We start from the raw sequence: 16,427 nt of genomic DNA, 5'->3' as shown, positions 1-16,427 counted from the left end.
AAATGGCTTGCCTACCACAAAGGGTACCAAATAGCATGGTTTGGGAGGCCTTATATAAAAGTATTGTCTACAATTATTTTACGGGGAATTCCTTACCAGGAATGTAATCTCCTACTTTTCCTGTCAAAAGAAGCGGAAACATGATTGGATTAATTCAGCTAAGCATAACACACCTATATGGTATCAAGACTCTAAGCATGGCTAAGCAGTGAGACAGAGAAATTAAAGCTTACCTGACTAGCCAATTTTTATCAATAAAAGTAATTTATTTTACTCAAAGTTTTTTTTCGGGTAAGATTCTTGTAGCCACAACCACTAAATGTGAAACTCTTGAGAGTTATACCACGTATCAGATCAACGCTCACTTTTATCAAGACCAATTACACAACCGAAAAAGGAGCTTAGTTGACAGGTCGAGTTTAATGATCAGCATCAAATGAAGTAGTTCAGCAAAGATCCTCAAAATCTGGAATCCCATTTTAGATGGCAAGTTGCATCTAACTGAATGCAACAAATAATTAGATATCCTTCCATCAGTACAGCGGCAACAGAGAAGTCATTGTTCTTTCATTCCAATTATAATACAGTTCCAGCAGAGTCTTTCATAGCTTTTAAGTATCACAGAACGTCTGACATCTGATTAGACTCCACTCACAATGAACTGGTTCATTCTCAAGGAGGAATTGTATTTTTTTCTTGACAGAAAATCTACTTTTTAACTTGGAGAGCTTAATTACACAATGAGATACAGGCACAGGTTTCTCTGTGTTTCTTTATTGCATAGTCACACACTAATGTAACAGTTTAAAATCCAGCAGCTGGAATTTTCTTTACATTGGGTAAAAACTGAGGAAAAAGGCCTGTATCCTAGGAGCACAAAAGGCATTCCCTGTTACATATGTTGTCCGCAAAGACAATTATTTCAGTAACTTATGATTAGGCAGATAACATACATTACAATACACAACACAGTAACTGCCACGAAAACAAGATGCACAAAGAAAAAAAGCAAAGATGTGCCAAGAAATACAAGACATTCAAAATTAAGGCATTCAAATTTTAAAGCAAATACTATTGATTATGAAGTTGAGCAGAAAAAGGGACCCTTCCTCAAAAGTAAGCTGTGTAGAATTCCAGTGCTGTAAAACCCAGTAGATTTTTGTGAGATCAAAGCAATCTCCATTTCTATAGCTTTCAAAGCCAGAAGATACACTCCAGTCAGACTTGCGGTAAAAATACCAATGCAAGCCATTTATGACAGAAGACTGGTCAGGTATACGTGGTGGCGTACACCTGAAGTGCACTGGTGGGAAAGTTCTGGAATGTAGGAATATGAATCAAACATTCAAACGCCAAATGAAGTCGTTCCAACTAAGAAGTCACCAACAATGAGACTTCTGATAAGAGTGACATTTAACAGAAATATTGAAAGGCAGTTGGAAGTCAGACCAACACAGATGCCTATCTATGCTCAAAAACCTTCTCCTCCCTTTTCAGTAAGCTGTCCTCAAGATTACTTCTATTACAGCCTTTAATTCCTAGTACTTACTGCCACAGGAACGCCTTCCCAGTACAGTAAGTAAAGGAAGTGACTACTATGCAAGGACAAATACAAATATGTGCTTTGACCCTTTCGTATTGTACCATCTAAAAGAAGAGCCTGAAGGTTCCCATGCAGACACCTTTCAAATAGAGTTTAACTTAGTTGTGCAAAATCATTACAAATATTAGCTCTAGTCCAACAATCAAATCGTTTTTCCCTGCATGCAACTGAGAGAATAAGGCAAAAGAATTATATCCCACCGCCTCTCTTACATACACATGTGCAGGCACACACAACTCTTTTTCTTGACATTAACTTTTGCAAGACCAATACAGTCATTGTAACATAAAAGTTAAAAAAACCCAAACAAACAAACAAAAAAAAAACCCCAAACCTTTCTGTTCATTTCCAGACTGCTAATTTCAACGACAATCCACCCTGCAACTGAGATACTGCCTACCTTAACCAGAGATGCTAAAACACCAACACATAAATGCAAGACTCAAAACGCAGCAAAATAACTGTAACAGAAAATCCTTGTAAAGCTCATTTTTGTAGCACAGTAGAGTTAATTTTTTCTATGTTGACCCTGTTTCCAGATATTTAAAACTATCAGTGCTGAAATTGAAATTGTTTAATTTTATGTCAGTATACTTAGATATTATTTTTTCTAAATATATATGGAGTATAGCTTATTAACTGTATGACTGGGTAATACACCTATTCTCTAACAAAACTTCCACAACAATACTTTAACAAAGTATGTAAATCTCTATGAGAATTTTAAATAGATCACTGGAAATAGAATATCCAACATCAGCTCTGATGGATGCAAGGTGGTGAGCATGTTAAAAAGAGATTTACACACCTAGGAAGAAAATTTGTTTCAGTGGAGCAGACCTAACCATTGAGAACTCAGTTGGGTATGAGCATACTACAGCATTATGAAGCATCTGAAGATTAAACATTTACACCACAGTAGTTCCCTAAGAACAAAACATATATTTTGTATTTGCATATGCTAGGAAAGCTGTATTAATTTGAAACAAGCTCAGTGGATCAGAGGTACAGAAAAACTTCATGAAAATTACCAAGGCAACTAAAAAACTTTGAACAATTGCATTAAGCTTTTCAAAAGACCCATTCATATATGATAGGGATATTGATGCAGGCTACCTATAGCTAGCTTAGTGCTGCTCAGTCACCTGTATTTTTAAATGTGAAGGCAACATTAAGATGTCTTTGTGTTACAGTTTTTCCTAACTGCTAATAATGAGTAGCAAAAAATCTCAGAGACAGACAAGATATATGCCAGTTCTGAATCACTGCCATCTTTCCATGGGGTCCTCCTCAGAAAAGTGTTTGCAAGAACAGCACTGAACTAAAACCTCAAGCTTAACAATGACTAGATCATGTACACTCAGGAAGAAAGTAAAAGAATTCTTTTCCTATTGCTAATTGTAGATATACCTTCCAAAATTATTTTGGAACCTGTCATTCTCTGGCAAAATCATCACTGATGTGATTCTGCAGACCAGGAACATAGTAAAAAGTCTGTCTGATGATGCCAAAAACTGTATAGTTCATCTGAGATGGTATAGTTCAACCAAGTTGGTATAGATGGTATAGTTCTACAGAGTTCAACCACGATGGTAAGGTTCAACCAAGCAGTAAGGGCTTGGGAAAGGTAATGAAACCAAAGATATATACTGCCATGCTGAATATACTACACAGTAAAAATAAGTATACTAGACTGAGACAGAAGAGAGATTTTCTTACATTTACTATGTAGAGTCACTCTAAGGTTAAGTGGCCACATTTCAAATTGCCACGGGAGAAAGGCACAACTGTTGCAACATAACAACAGCCTGAGGTAGTGCTATTAAGGAAGCAAAGACAGGACCCGGGCACTTAACTGGTTAAACAAGAATATTCAAAAGCCTTAAAATCATCAGGGTCACACTAAGAAGTGTTAAAGTGCTTTTAAACTGAACACTTGGACTTAAAAAAAGAGTATCGATTCTAAAGTACCGAATTTAGCATTGACAAGCTAGTGTCCTGGCTTCACTTGTGCTGAACCACACCAGCAACCAGTGACTTTGCTTACTGGCAGAATCAGACCAAGTAGCATCTGTTCTCCAGGAAGACTCCTCAAATACAACCAATCAAGATCACATCATGAGTTTACAGACAGACCTGTTCCTCATCTGAAAATCTGACCCTACATTTGGTACATGAATTTCATGCACAGGCACACTGTTAAATACAGTAAAGCATAAAAAGCCAGTGAGAAAGGTGCTTGAGAGAAAATTATGGCTAATAGTAGTATGCTTCAGAGGTAGTTAATACTTGTGGCAATTGGACCATAACTCTACGATAAAGGCTCCACAGCTGGCAGCTTACACAACAATTTTATCTGGTCCACAAATAAATTTCAACCACCACTTAACTTTGTTACCGTAAGGTGCTATCAATATAGCCTGGTCCCCAGTTGTCCTGAAGCTAGATAACTCTTTTTATAAGAAAAGTACATCTTAAGACAAAACTTTGAAGAGAGTGCACTGGCGCTCTGTGAGTTACTGGAAAAAATCCTTCAAGTATCTGAATGCTGCATTTTGTCCGTACTCTCCTAGCACTGGATTAGGTTTCAGAAATTGTTTTGTTTTGTTTTCCCCAAATTCCATAGGGAGGGTCAGCTGGGGCTTATCTAATTTTGCTTTCCTTTGATGTGATCAGTTTCCTGGAATCAAATGGACATTTTCGCCTAATTTGCTGCTCTTGCCAATCTTGACATACTGGTGAATTCTCTTCTGCTCTCTTCTCCTGGTACACTATTAATACAGAAAAGTAAAAGCTGCCAAAGCTAAAAGCTTCCACATTTGTTAAAACGTTTTAGAAAAAGTCTTCTGGCTTGTGGTATAGATAGAGTGGACATTCTGCAGCATCCATATCAAACATGGATCACGCAGTCAATAGAATGGAAAGAGGTTAGATTCTATAAGTCTTTTTTTTCCTTCTCCTCTTGTCATCCTAAGCACCAAGGAAAAAGGAAGAAGATAAAATGTCTCTGTATATGTGACCAGAGAAGCTAGTTCTCTTCCCAAACCTCTGAAACAATTCCACAAAAGGACCTGATCACTATTAATACTTTTCACTTCTTCACACTTCCTGCCTGCTAACGTGTTTTTAGTTGGGATTATTAATTCATGCTAGTCACTGACAGAGATACAGAACAATTCAGAAGAGAGGCAGGGGAAGAGATCTCATGCCCTTATTTTTCCTTTAACTGTCAAAATAATTCCTTATTGATCCTTGCTTTAAAGCAAGTCAATTTGTTAAGGCTTAACATTATTTACTTCTTAAAAAAAGCCAAAATAAAAAAAACCCACAGCTTCTCTACTGAAGGTCAAATGGCACTTAGCAGAACTGAAACTGGCTGGCTGTGAAACTGTATGGCATATACACACTGCAGAAAAAGGAAAAATAATTAAAAACTAACATCAATTATATCCAGGTATTGCAGTCTGGACTGACATTTCATGGGCCCTCTATGGCCTGATCTGCTCAGCGTGGTCCTTGGGCTGTACTTCAGTATTCAAGAGATGCCTGCTTTGGAAGGATGAACGGACGGTTCGGTTCATTAATGGCTGAAGAGGGCGAAAGTTGTCTACCATTCTCTTTTCTTCTTCACCATCTGAAGTAAAGAGCAGCATCCGAAATGCCTCCAGCTGAGAATGAGAAATGTCCCATTTTGTGACTTTACTAACTGGAGAATTACTGGAGTTCGCGACAAAACACAATCATTCATGCTTGGAAAATATATCAAAGGTACTATTACATTTGCTTTCTGAGAAATTTTAGCAGGAACTTCTGGCACTTCTTTGTCACCTGCTGGCAAAGATTACGCCATCGTCCATATCAATGCAGAAGATGAATTGTCAGTCAACTGTCATCTTTAGGCAAACTAAATCTCAAATGTGGCATGTCTTAGATGGAACTGATACCCATTCAAATACTGGAACATATGCCATCTTTAAATAAACCTCTCCAACCTTCTTAATTTACACCCTTCCTGGAGTTCTGTTACCTTATACAGATGTGCATATGCTGGCACCCAGGAAAGAGGGAACCTCAACAAGCAACTATCTACATAGTTGTTCTCAGTGGTTTATAACTGGGGATCAAAATAAAGTATGCAGCAGATCAGCTTTTAATGCTCACAAGGGCATTACAACGTTAAGTAAACTATGAGCCTTTCTATGCCATAAAAGAATGAGAGTGAAGAGCCAAGAAAAAAAAAAAAAAAAAAAAAGAAAAAGTTTTAATTTAAAAGAAGAATGATACACTATGCATTCAGTTCTCTCTGCTCTGTTAACAATCTTCAGTTCTTCCTGTCCCGTTCCTTTATGTAAACTAAAACATTAAGATCACGTACATGCTTATTCTTCAGAATTAGTGTTTGTTTGGAGCATGACTTTCTAGATGGACTAGCTCCATGCAGAAGTTGTATTAAAAAAAAAAAAAAATTTCAGTATTTTGCCTCATGTTCTTGGACTCACTTCATTATTAACCAAAGCCTCAAAAACCAGGGACAATGCACAGATAACTTTCAGTGCCTCTTACACCACAAAAAAGCGGTAGATTTTGGGGGGTTGTTCATTTTTACTTGCTTTGCAACAAACTCCAAGACTTGTTCTATGCTGCAATGCCCCTCAAAGTACTCCACTTCTCTGAACAGACAAAAAAATCCTGAAAACTTCCAACAAAAACCACAATTCTAGTACAATTCCAATGAGTCCTCCTTCTGACCATTTTCTACTTGTCCCTACGTCTACTTCATACTAAGGAATAACATCACATTGAAACATGAAGTACTAAAATTAAAAGCAGTAGAGGGCATACGGTGACAAGTTAGGGCTGGTCTCAGAACAGACTATTGACAGCGAACTCCTGCACTTGAAATAACTTCTGTAATACAAACAGTTGCTGAAACCTTTGTTTGTCTGTCCTTTTTAAAGGGGAATAAAAAAAAAAGGAATTCAAGGACAGCACAGCCACATATAGAGCAAACATGCCTACAAAGGCAAAGGAGAAAACCCAGTGGGGACTCAGTCTATCTCTCACCATCAGAATGGCATGTGAAGGACTCAGACCCACACACAAACCCTTCTGTACCTTCAGAGTCCACCGAAGGGAGGAGCAGAGGATTAGCCCTTGCAGACTCTGCAAGATTTCTGTGCAAATGCACATGACTATCAAGAACAAGCACAAAAGGTCAGACTTTGGAATTTCAAAAAACCTGCCCTTTCTCTTCCCTCCCTACCACAAAAAGGGCTGCATTCTGGTAAGGAGAGAAAAATTATGCAGTGTTCCAATAAATAACCTTAGAAGATTTCAAGGGGCAGCTTCCAGCATAAGGCATTGTTTATCACAGATCAAGATAAACCTCTATGGGAGAGCTGGAGAAGCATCTTTAACTGCTTACTGAAGAGGTCTTAAGTCTTTCAATATTAGCTGTTATTAATGTCAGGATTCCTCCCCAAACAAATACCGGGTGCGAATCAGCCACTGTTCCTTGTGTATTCACACAGAGTTACTGGTACTGGTAAGCAACTACTTCTGTGCATCTTCCCCTCCATGGCAGCAGGCAGTCAAACAGGTATGGTATGATTTGAAATGTAAGCATGAGATTTACCTGATTCTCATCAACTTCTATTGGCTTCTTCTTAATAATCCATGTGACTGATTCGGTAAGTGGGGGAGTCGTCAAAGAGCCCGCATAGGTCCAATAATCAGGGCATGAAGGTATCAAACAGGAGGGATCAAAGACATCAAACTCGATAACAGCATCCTAAACCCCAGAAAAAATTATTTTTAGAAATCATATTTTGAGAAAAAAAATGACAGAAGATTTGAAAAGATCTTAACAATGAGATTAAATACTGTACAAGTTATGTATGCATATGCAAAATTAGGTATTGTGACTATTAATAATGATCTACATAAAATAATAATTTAAAACCCCATAAACTTGTACAAAATTGGTAAGCTGGGTTTGAGGAATAAGAGGCAGCTAGTGAGTAGGCAAAATGTAAGTATTTCTGTTGTCCCCACAAGCCATTAGGAATTCAATGCAGAAGAAACAAGGAGTGCAAAGGAGTAACTGACTACATCTCTGTGGGAGCTAGAAGCAAACAGGAAAAACAAAGAGTAAGTGGTGGAATAAGTTCAGGTAGTTCTGCCAGAAATAGACTGCAAACAATAGTGCTTTTACTTTTTACCATGATTTTAGGCAGTGGGGAGAGGGAAGAGGACTAAAGTTTTATTTAAATCATACCAGGTACTCATGTCTCCAGAATGTGCACTCCCACAAGTGAGATACCAGACAGCATGTAGGAAATCATGGGCTCTCAAGCTCCTACACAAACATTTTACTCATGGGGTATTTCCAGGATATACTGGCAATGCCGGAAAGGAGATCCTGTTTTTCCTTAGATAGGCTTTATTGGTACCCCACTGAGAATGAGGAATATTACAGTAAAGAATTTTTCAAAAATAGGGGGTTGGACAGAAGATTCTAGATGGGGGCTTTCACCCTTCATGTGAGAGGAAGATGCAAGGACATCAGAATGGCTATTATCTGACCTTCCTCCTCCTCCTCACCAGGGTGATGTTCCTCAGGGTTTGGTGCTTAAGTCAGTGATAACGCTGGCAAGGCAACAAAGGTTTTCAAACGTTTTAAACCAAGTGCTGATGAGTTGCTGAGTGACCAACATCCTTTGGAAATGAGACCCCTTTCAGAGCAGCCCACATGCAGCTTGATGAGCCTAATGTTTGATAATACTTTTTTTTTTTTTTAAAGATCTTGCCTTTATTTTCTTTCAAATTCATATGCTGTAAAATATTATATTCTCATAATGGATGTACATTCACAGATTTTTGTAGGTCTTTTTGGCACTGAACTGACTTGTTTGGCATTTATCTGGCAGAATTTTTTCTGCATTGCCATTAAGTATTTATTTGGATAAAAAAAGACTTTACTGTGATAAATGATGGCACAGCAACTTCAACTGGATGTGCTTACAAGCCACCAAATTCCTGATGTGTATTTTTTGTGTGTACTTTCAAAAGGAACAGGCACCTAAAGGAGCATGAACTGCTTCTGAGCACTGTCAGAGACGCACCACTCCCTCTCCTGGCAGAAGTCAGAAATCAGCTATGAAGAAAGAGTCCCATTCCCCTAGCAGAAAATGTACAGTGTTTAAAAAAAAAGCAAACAATAATCTCCTCAAGGATCTGAAAGCCTTAATTCCACAAGAAATAACCTACCACTTTACACAGCACAGAAAGTTCCTTCCAGTTAAACAACATATGAAAACTAATCCAGTGGTTATCTGTTTTCATAGAAGCAGAAGGGCAGGCTTCAGTGAGGGCAAGCGTTAAACATGTGCCTACCCTTCTAAGGGGATACAATATCAAGAGCATCATTTCTTAAACCAAGACGTTTGGAAAGCTTAAAGTATACAATTCCTCCTTAAAAATTAACTTCCTCCCCACCTCCAGTATGACACCTCGGGTGAATTCTTGATTAATCAGGCCCCCTACTCACATTTAAGGAAGAAAGCATTTATTAGTATTTTGCTATTCTCAAAGTAATCTTTACGTTGAATGACTGCATTAGCTATGCTGAGTGATAACTGGTGGGACACTTAAAAATACTTACTTTGTGTTTAACTGCCGGCAAGGCATCAACCAGTGTCTGCAGCCCTTCATGATGTGCTCCCAGCTGCAGAAGACAGTCAGAGTTAGAGAATCATTAAGCTGACATTCTGCCTATCTACCTTAATCAGTATTTTTTGAAAACAACAACAATAAAAATCTAGAGCTATTTTGTCCCAAATAAGTTTTTACAAAATTAAAATAGAAAGGCATCATTACAGCTTATTACACAAAGTGAAATTACCTTTAAAAACACTCCAATAACAGCCAAGCCGTTACCTTCCATTACAGCTTCTTCAAAAGTTGGGTACACAACGGCATTCCAGTGTACTAAATGCAACTGAAATATAAATGAATGCGAAATCAACGCATGCACAGAGCACAGCGCACAGCAATGATATCAAGAAACTTGACTTTTGCTCTTTGCTACATTTGGTCCTTGGCAATTTGAGACACTGCAGTGAGCTACCTCAGAAATCACACACACCACAAAAATGGGGACCAAAATGTTACTGGAAAATAATGGTAACTCCCTGCTTTTTTTTGCAGGGAGTTTTTTTAAACAACAGCCAAAGACCCATAAACTGCATTTCACACCTATGAAAGGGATTTTGCCTGTGGAAGACTGATTATAGGAATGCTAGTTAAAGGCACAAAAAAAGCTTAGTATACCTGGAACTGAAGGGCTCTTCCATCTCTTAACAGGAAGAACAGAGCGTGCTATTCTGCTAAGGAACATTCTCCTGCACATAACATAAGCTTCCTCTGCATTCCTTACAGTCCAATACAAGCATTCCATTGAGGGGTTTTGTGTATTAAATAGATAGCCAGCACCAGCCCCAAAACTTAGTCGTACAGTCTTGCTGTTAAAAAATATCTTGCCAAACTGACAGGCACCATTATGAACACATTAACAGGAGATAAACAACTTGTAAAAAATAAGCTATAATAATTTTTCAAATTCTCCATCTTTGGCATATAACTGTGTTTATACCTGTCATACTTTCCTCTCTGAGCAATTTAATCTATATTTTTCCCCATCAGCTCCATCCTTTTTATTGACTATGCCTTAGTAGTCACTTAATCACAAAAGTTTTGCTGCTTTAATAATTGCTTAAGAGTTGAAAACAGAAAATAAAGTGATCATGATAACCACTATATTACCATAGAACTCTGCTATACATTATTCTAACGACTTAAGAAACGCACAAAAAATTGTTGGTAACTGGAATAAACATTCTAACATTAGCCAAGGCGCTGGGGTCACATACACAAGACAGTTATCATATACAAGGTAAGCAGGATTCTTGAGTTACAGGTACAGCTGTGAGAATTAAATAATCTTCCATTTTCTCTGTAAATATTTTTTAAAAAAGTATTTAGTATGTGCTTTGTTTCTCTGCAAGCACTTAGTAACAATAAACAAAGTGATTTTAAAGCAGTAAGGATTGGGAGATTTGGAGGTCCACTAGAGACATCAGCTGAGATGCAGTACATGTGCCATACTCCCAAGAAAACAGATTGTACACCTCATGTGAACTCTTAGCTTGCTGTAGCTCAGAGGTAAAGCACTTAATTTTTTTTTCAATTGAGATCTGAGCTTGCACATTTACCTCAGTATTTGCTGTCCACCTGATCTGCACCACATTAGCTGGGACCTGGGAGTTCATTAAGACCTGATTATGCCCTCAGTCTGCTTTCTGTCTCATCCTTCTCCCCTTTAAAAGAAGTAAGGGCAAGCAGAATTGTGCCACTCCACCCAGACAGAGCTGGAATACCAATGACACTTTGCTGCCTGCCATTGGCTTGTCCGGCAGCTACCCCAGGAACATTCAGGGAGAAGAAAACATTACTGAAACTTTCACTAATGGGGCCAATGTTCAATTCTAAGACTGTGTTCTTCTCCAAAAACTACAGTAAATATGAACTTAACTAATAAAACAGCAGATGAGCTGTGGCACCTACCAGGTCTGATCCTTAACAGCAAACTGCAATTCTTCAAATTGGGAGTTTTCTAGCATGCAGTATAGTCACAGACAGCCTGAGACTTAGCCTCCAGTCCCCACAAGTATTTGCACTGTTCAGCATTTTATCTCATACCTCCGCAGGGTAAAATTTACTGTCAACTGTGTGCTCTGAACCCCACTCATTTATAGCTCCCCAATGGAAGTGGAACTGCTTTAGCCTGTATTGGTTTTCCAAGGGACCTCCAACGATTACTAAAAAACAAAACAAGACACACATTAATAAACATGATTTTGAATCGTCCAGACAAATAACACAGCCAGATCCTCCTTGAAATAAATTTGCCCAGAAAAAAAAAAAAAAAAAAAATCAGGTGAAGCAACTTTCTTAACTGAAACAGTCCCCTATTGCTGGGCTACTTTTACACTTCACTTGGCTATGACAAAATTGTTCAAGCAAACACATCATTGTTTTTCCTTGCAGTCTGAATCAACTATATCAAATTGAAGATACGCTAAACAGTCTCCTCATCCATCTCCCCTCAAGGGAATTTTTCTTCCAAGTCACATCAAGTTTGGCAGAGTCATGGTGATTACGTGTTACATTTTATACTCTTTCTCTTTGAGCAGGCATATGAGAACAGCCTTACCAGAAGAAACATGTTATGATGACAACGCAATGAATACATCTATTAAATGACATCCCAGTGAAGCCTCAATATCTATGAAAAATATTGATAGTTCCCATGAAAATACAAGACTTCAAAAATGCAATTTTGCTGGAAAAATCAGTACGCTGTGTCAAATGTTCAATTCTACTTTTTTTCAAGTTACAAAAATCCAAATGTACTATTCTGCTTCAATGCAGCTTTCAGACTGCATAACCAATGTTAAAAGATTTCCTGCACAGCCAGAAATATGCTAATATTGTGCCTACTGTAAACTGTTCAAGCTACACTCCACAAAGTATCTAAACACACAGTTTGCCTATGAGCAAGATTCTGAGTTTCTGGAAGCTTTAATGCACTTTTTAGCCATGAGTAAAGGTAAACATTCAGTCTGCTCTCCTGATTTCAGAAGGCCTCTCATCATTTTGGAAATACATAAATGAAAAAGTCAATGCCTAGTTTTCTGTGTACTGTTGGGTTTTACTCATTTCCTTCTAACTGAACCAGAAATACCCTGCAAGGTCTTCTTGCTAGTTATTACATCACAGCACCTGGTAAATGAGAGACCATAATTACTTCCAAAGGGCTAACAATAAATATGTAGCTGTAGAGACCCATTTGCTGATTTTTACTTAACTATGTGTCATGGTTAAATTTTATAGAGAACCACTGTATAAAGTACATAATCCCAACACAACTTTTGAAAAGAAGTTAATCACTTTAATGCTAAGGAGAAAACAATGAGAGGCTTTAAGAGCTTTTCTTGTCTTTTTTTTTTTTCCTGAAAGCCAGCCAGCAGTTTTGAAATTCTAACTAGATAGGCCTGCTTGTGATAAAAGAGTAAGCTAAAACAAGCTATGCAAATTGACATTTAATTAATTTCATCCACTGCTGCTGAGCTCTTAGCATAAATGCAATAATGACCATCTGTCCTGGTTTTGGCTGGGATAGAGTTAGTTTTCTTCTTAGTAGCTGGTACAGTGTGCTTTGGATTTAGTGTGAGAATAATGTTGATAACACACTCATGTTTTAGTTGTCGCTAAGTAGCGCTTATCCTATGTTAAGGATTTTTTTATTTCCCATGCTCTGTGAGCAAGCAGGTATACAAGAAGCTGGGGGGGGGAAGCATGGCCAGGACAGCTGATCTGAACTAGCCAAAGCGATATTCCATACCATAGGATGTCATGCTCAGTATATAAACTGGGGGAATTGGCTGGGAGGGGCAGATCACTGCTCAGGCATCATTGCATTGTGCATCACTTGTCTTTTCTTGTTGTTTTGTTATTTATTTTTAATATTAATTTTCATTATAATTATTATTATATTTTTATTGTCAGTATTACATTTTATTTTACTCTAGTTATTAAATCGTTCTTATCTCAACCCACGAGTTTAACTTTTTTTCCCCCAGTTCTCCCCATCCCACTGGGAGGGTGGGGAGTGAGTGAGCAGCTGCGTGGTGCCTAGTTGCTGGCTGGGCTTAAACCACAACACCATCACTAAAAAAAAAATCACGATGGAGAAAGGTAACTTTCAGGGATGTGATGAAGATGTGGCCCGCACTGCCAAGTCTTTCAGAATTAAAGTTTCTGTGCTCTAACATTATCCATTCCTGATTATGTGACGATGCAAACCCACAAGTGACTACATTCATGTTAATAATCACATTCACTTGAATGTTTGCCTCCTTAGTAAAGTTAGGCACAGGCACACGTTACATTGAAAATCAGGTTCCTATAGTGGACACTAGAAAGTGGCAGGAAACAAGTAGGAACTTACAGTCACTTTACAAGCATTTTTGCCATTTCATTTCCTCTCACCTTACCAGTCTTGATAATTTAAAAATGAAATAGAAGTTTAAAGGAACTCTAATAACAATCAGCGGAAAGAATCATATTAGCTTTTTATTGTAACCCTAGTTCTGTTTCAATTTCATTTCCTTGCAGCAGATGGCATTCATGCACACAGACAGGACCATGTTCTGTACATACCTTCCCCACACCCTCTTTCTTCTTCATCCTCCTGCTCTGCTCATAAGCAAACACCCCATTGCAGCACTACCTTCATCTTTTGCCCAAGTCTTGTTTTGCCTCATCTCAGGAGTTGGGCATTTTTGTCTATCCTGGATGCATGTTTCATTTTGTCTTTTTCATCTTCTGTTTCAATTTTGCTGGGTTTTTTTTGTTTGTTCATAAGCTTTCTTCTCTGGATTTCTATTATTGTTAGACAGAAGCTGGCAGAAAGAAAAATCAGAAATAGCAAGAGTAAAGAGAAAGGTGGAGGAGAGAGGCAGGCACTTGAAAACCTGGCCATTTATACAGCAACATCCCGTGATCTGTTGTTTCTCGGTCTGTCATTTTGGAGTCCTGTCACTGGTAGTTTAATGCCACCCTCCACCAGCTGTCATCACCCTTCATTGACTTTAATTTGACGATGATGATGATGATGAAGAAAAGGCAGCCACCCAGAAAGAGGCAGCAAGAATGCCTCACACTTAAAGATTTACCTCAAGTGTTCAGTCTTACAGGTGAAGTGGGTAAGATCTTTCAGAGCTGAATAGCCAGCCTCTGAAAGGCCAGCACTCCTCTAACTGGCAGTCCTGATGATTCCACGCTTGCTTCTACGCCACAAAAACTGTCCCCATCTATTTAAGTGTTGCGCATTTCTTAACCTCCTGCAGGCAATTCCCCTCCATTACCTCAATTCTTGCAGGGAAAAAAATTACTTTGTTATCCACTGAACTGCAAACCATTACGCTTTTCAGGAATGCATCCTCAACAGATAGTGGGGTATAGCTGTATAAAGTAAAAGACTGTTAAATTAAAAAACCAATCTAAAGTTAGTAAGTTAAAATCACTGATGAGCTAACAAGTAATGTCTCCATCTTAGTCCATCCCCTAACCCCACCTCACTAACACAATAGCAGTTTGTACTGTAAAAACAGAAGGGCACTACTTGGTTTCTTCATTACGTATCGTATCGCTCAAATGAACAAGGGCAAGAATATTCCCTGGTTGGAAATTAATATTCTGGGTGAACAGTTATAAACAATAAAAACAAAAAAAAACCCAGACATCACACAAGCCCCTGAAAGCTCCATGCGTTCCACCACTACAATTTTTGCTGCGTTCTTTTATCAGCCTTTTTCCAAACATCAACCAAAACCACTGGTATTGCAGAGACAAAAGCATTTGTTTATTAGCATGCTGAAGGCTTCTTTCCCAAGAGCATTACTAAATCCCTTACCCAGTTCTAACATCTCTCATGGTAAACAGTCACATTAAACATAAATGACTCTAATCAAACAGGTTCAAACTTGCCCAGGGTCCTTCAATTTTTCCCTCCAGGAGAAACCGAGTAATCAATATGAACCATGTGCTTCACAATATCCCTGACCAACTGCTACCAGTTCACCTACGTTTACAGAATATCTTCTTTATACATACCAGCAATGTCCTTTGGTAAAGTCAACTTTTAAAAGGAACAATGGACAGGAAATCTGGAATTTGGTAACAGTATCTTGATTTTAAGTCAATTGACTCTGTCAAGCATTTCAGAAACATTTAGCTGCTCGGATCAGTGCACTTATTCACAACAAATTGCTGGAACGCATAATTGGATTTTGCATGCATGGGCTCCTGCTTATACTAAAACAACAGGAACACATGCACCTGCGGTAGCAGCTCAATATTATTTAATTCTCCAAAAGCTTGAGATAAGTATGTATGCTTTCCAACTGGAAGTCATTTTGCTGCTGATTATTTCAAATGCATTAAATTTATCTCTTAACACTGCAAAAGAGATAAGTGGCAGATTACTTTATTAAAGTGTAATGGTGGAATCTCATTTAAAATACATATGACTGAAGATTGACTTACATAGACGAAGCTGTCATATTACAAGACCTAATCAAAAGGTGGACATTAAGGTTAGTACAATAAGAATCAATTTCAACCTACACCAGAGGATTTGTGCACAATGTCCACAGTGATATATACATAATAAAAGTGAGGCCTATGTAGAACTTCCGCATTACAATTCCCATCACTGTAAATTTGCATTTAGCTAAAGCATTCTTCTACTGTACATTCATTTTCAACATTTGTGTTGTTACTGAACCTGAGGTTTTACAACATGCAAAGATTGCTCCTCTCTAACCATTAATAATACATTACATAGATTTTTCTGAGTTTTGCTTACCTGATCTATCAGTAGAATCATCAAACTCAACCAGGAATGAATATCCATTGTTCCAGATGTGAAGACACGTTGTTGGGTCATAGCTGATTTTCAGAGGCTTCAGAACAGGGTCATAAACACTGTCTCTCCACTGGATATTGATAGGAGACTGTCGGGTGCCCCCAGGAATTGTAAGCGGACTCTGCCAAAGTGGATGCACTGGAAGATGATGAAGAGCGTCAGGCGCTAATGCATGATGCAGAACTTCCAACTAAATATTTCAGAACTTTTTGGCAAGAGAAGATGCTTTGGCATATTGGCTCCAAAAGCTAATTCAAGTCAGCTGATGCACAG

At 38.2% G+C, this 16,427-nt stretch overlaps 1 protein-coding gene across 1 annotated transcript in view; it reads right to left on the bottom strand.

Moving 5' to 3' along the window:
- Positions 1–401: 401 nt before the first annotated feature.
- CA5A (carbonic anhydrase 5A) overlaps positions 402–16,427 on the bottom strand; it is a 17,537-nt gene continuing 1,511 nt past the window's right edge. Inside the window, 6 exon segments of the mRNA XM_030023945.2 lie at positions 402–5,271; positions 7,239–7,394; positions 9,267–9,329; positions 9,507–9,602; positions 11,363–11,481; positions 16,095–16,292. Of these exon segments, the coding sequence (XP_029879805.2) occupies positions 5,092–5,271; positions 7,239–7,394; positions 9,267–9,329; positions 9,507–9,602; positions 11,363–11,481; positions 16,095–16,292 (812 nt within the window). The 3' untranslated portion in view covers positions 402–5,091.

Source organism: Aquila chrysaetos, chromosome 9 (assembly GCF_900496995.4).
Source record: "Aquila chrysaetos chrysaetos chromosome 9, bAquChr1.4, whole genome shotgun sequence".
In the NCBI taxonomy this organism is placed as follows: domain Eukaryota; kingdom Metazoa; phylum Chordata; class Aves; order Accipitriformes; family Accipitridae; genus Aquila; species Aquila chrysaetos.
Note: the sequence above shows the minus strand (reverse complement) of the source record. Positions and strands in the feature narration are given on the sequence as shown.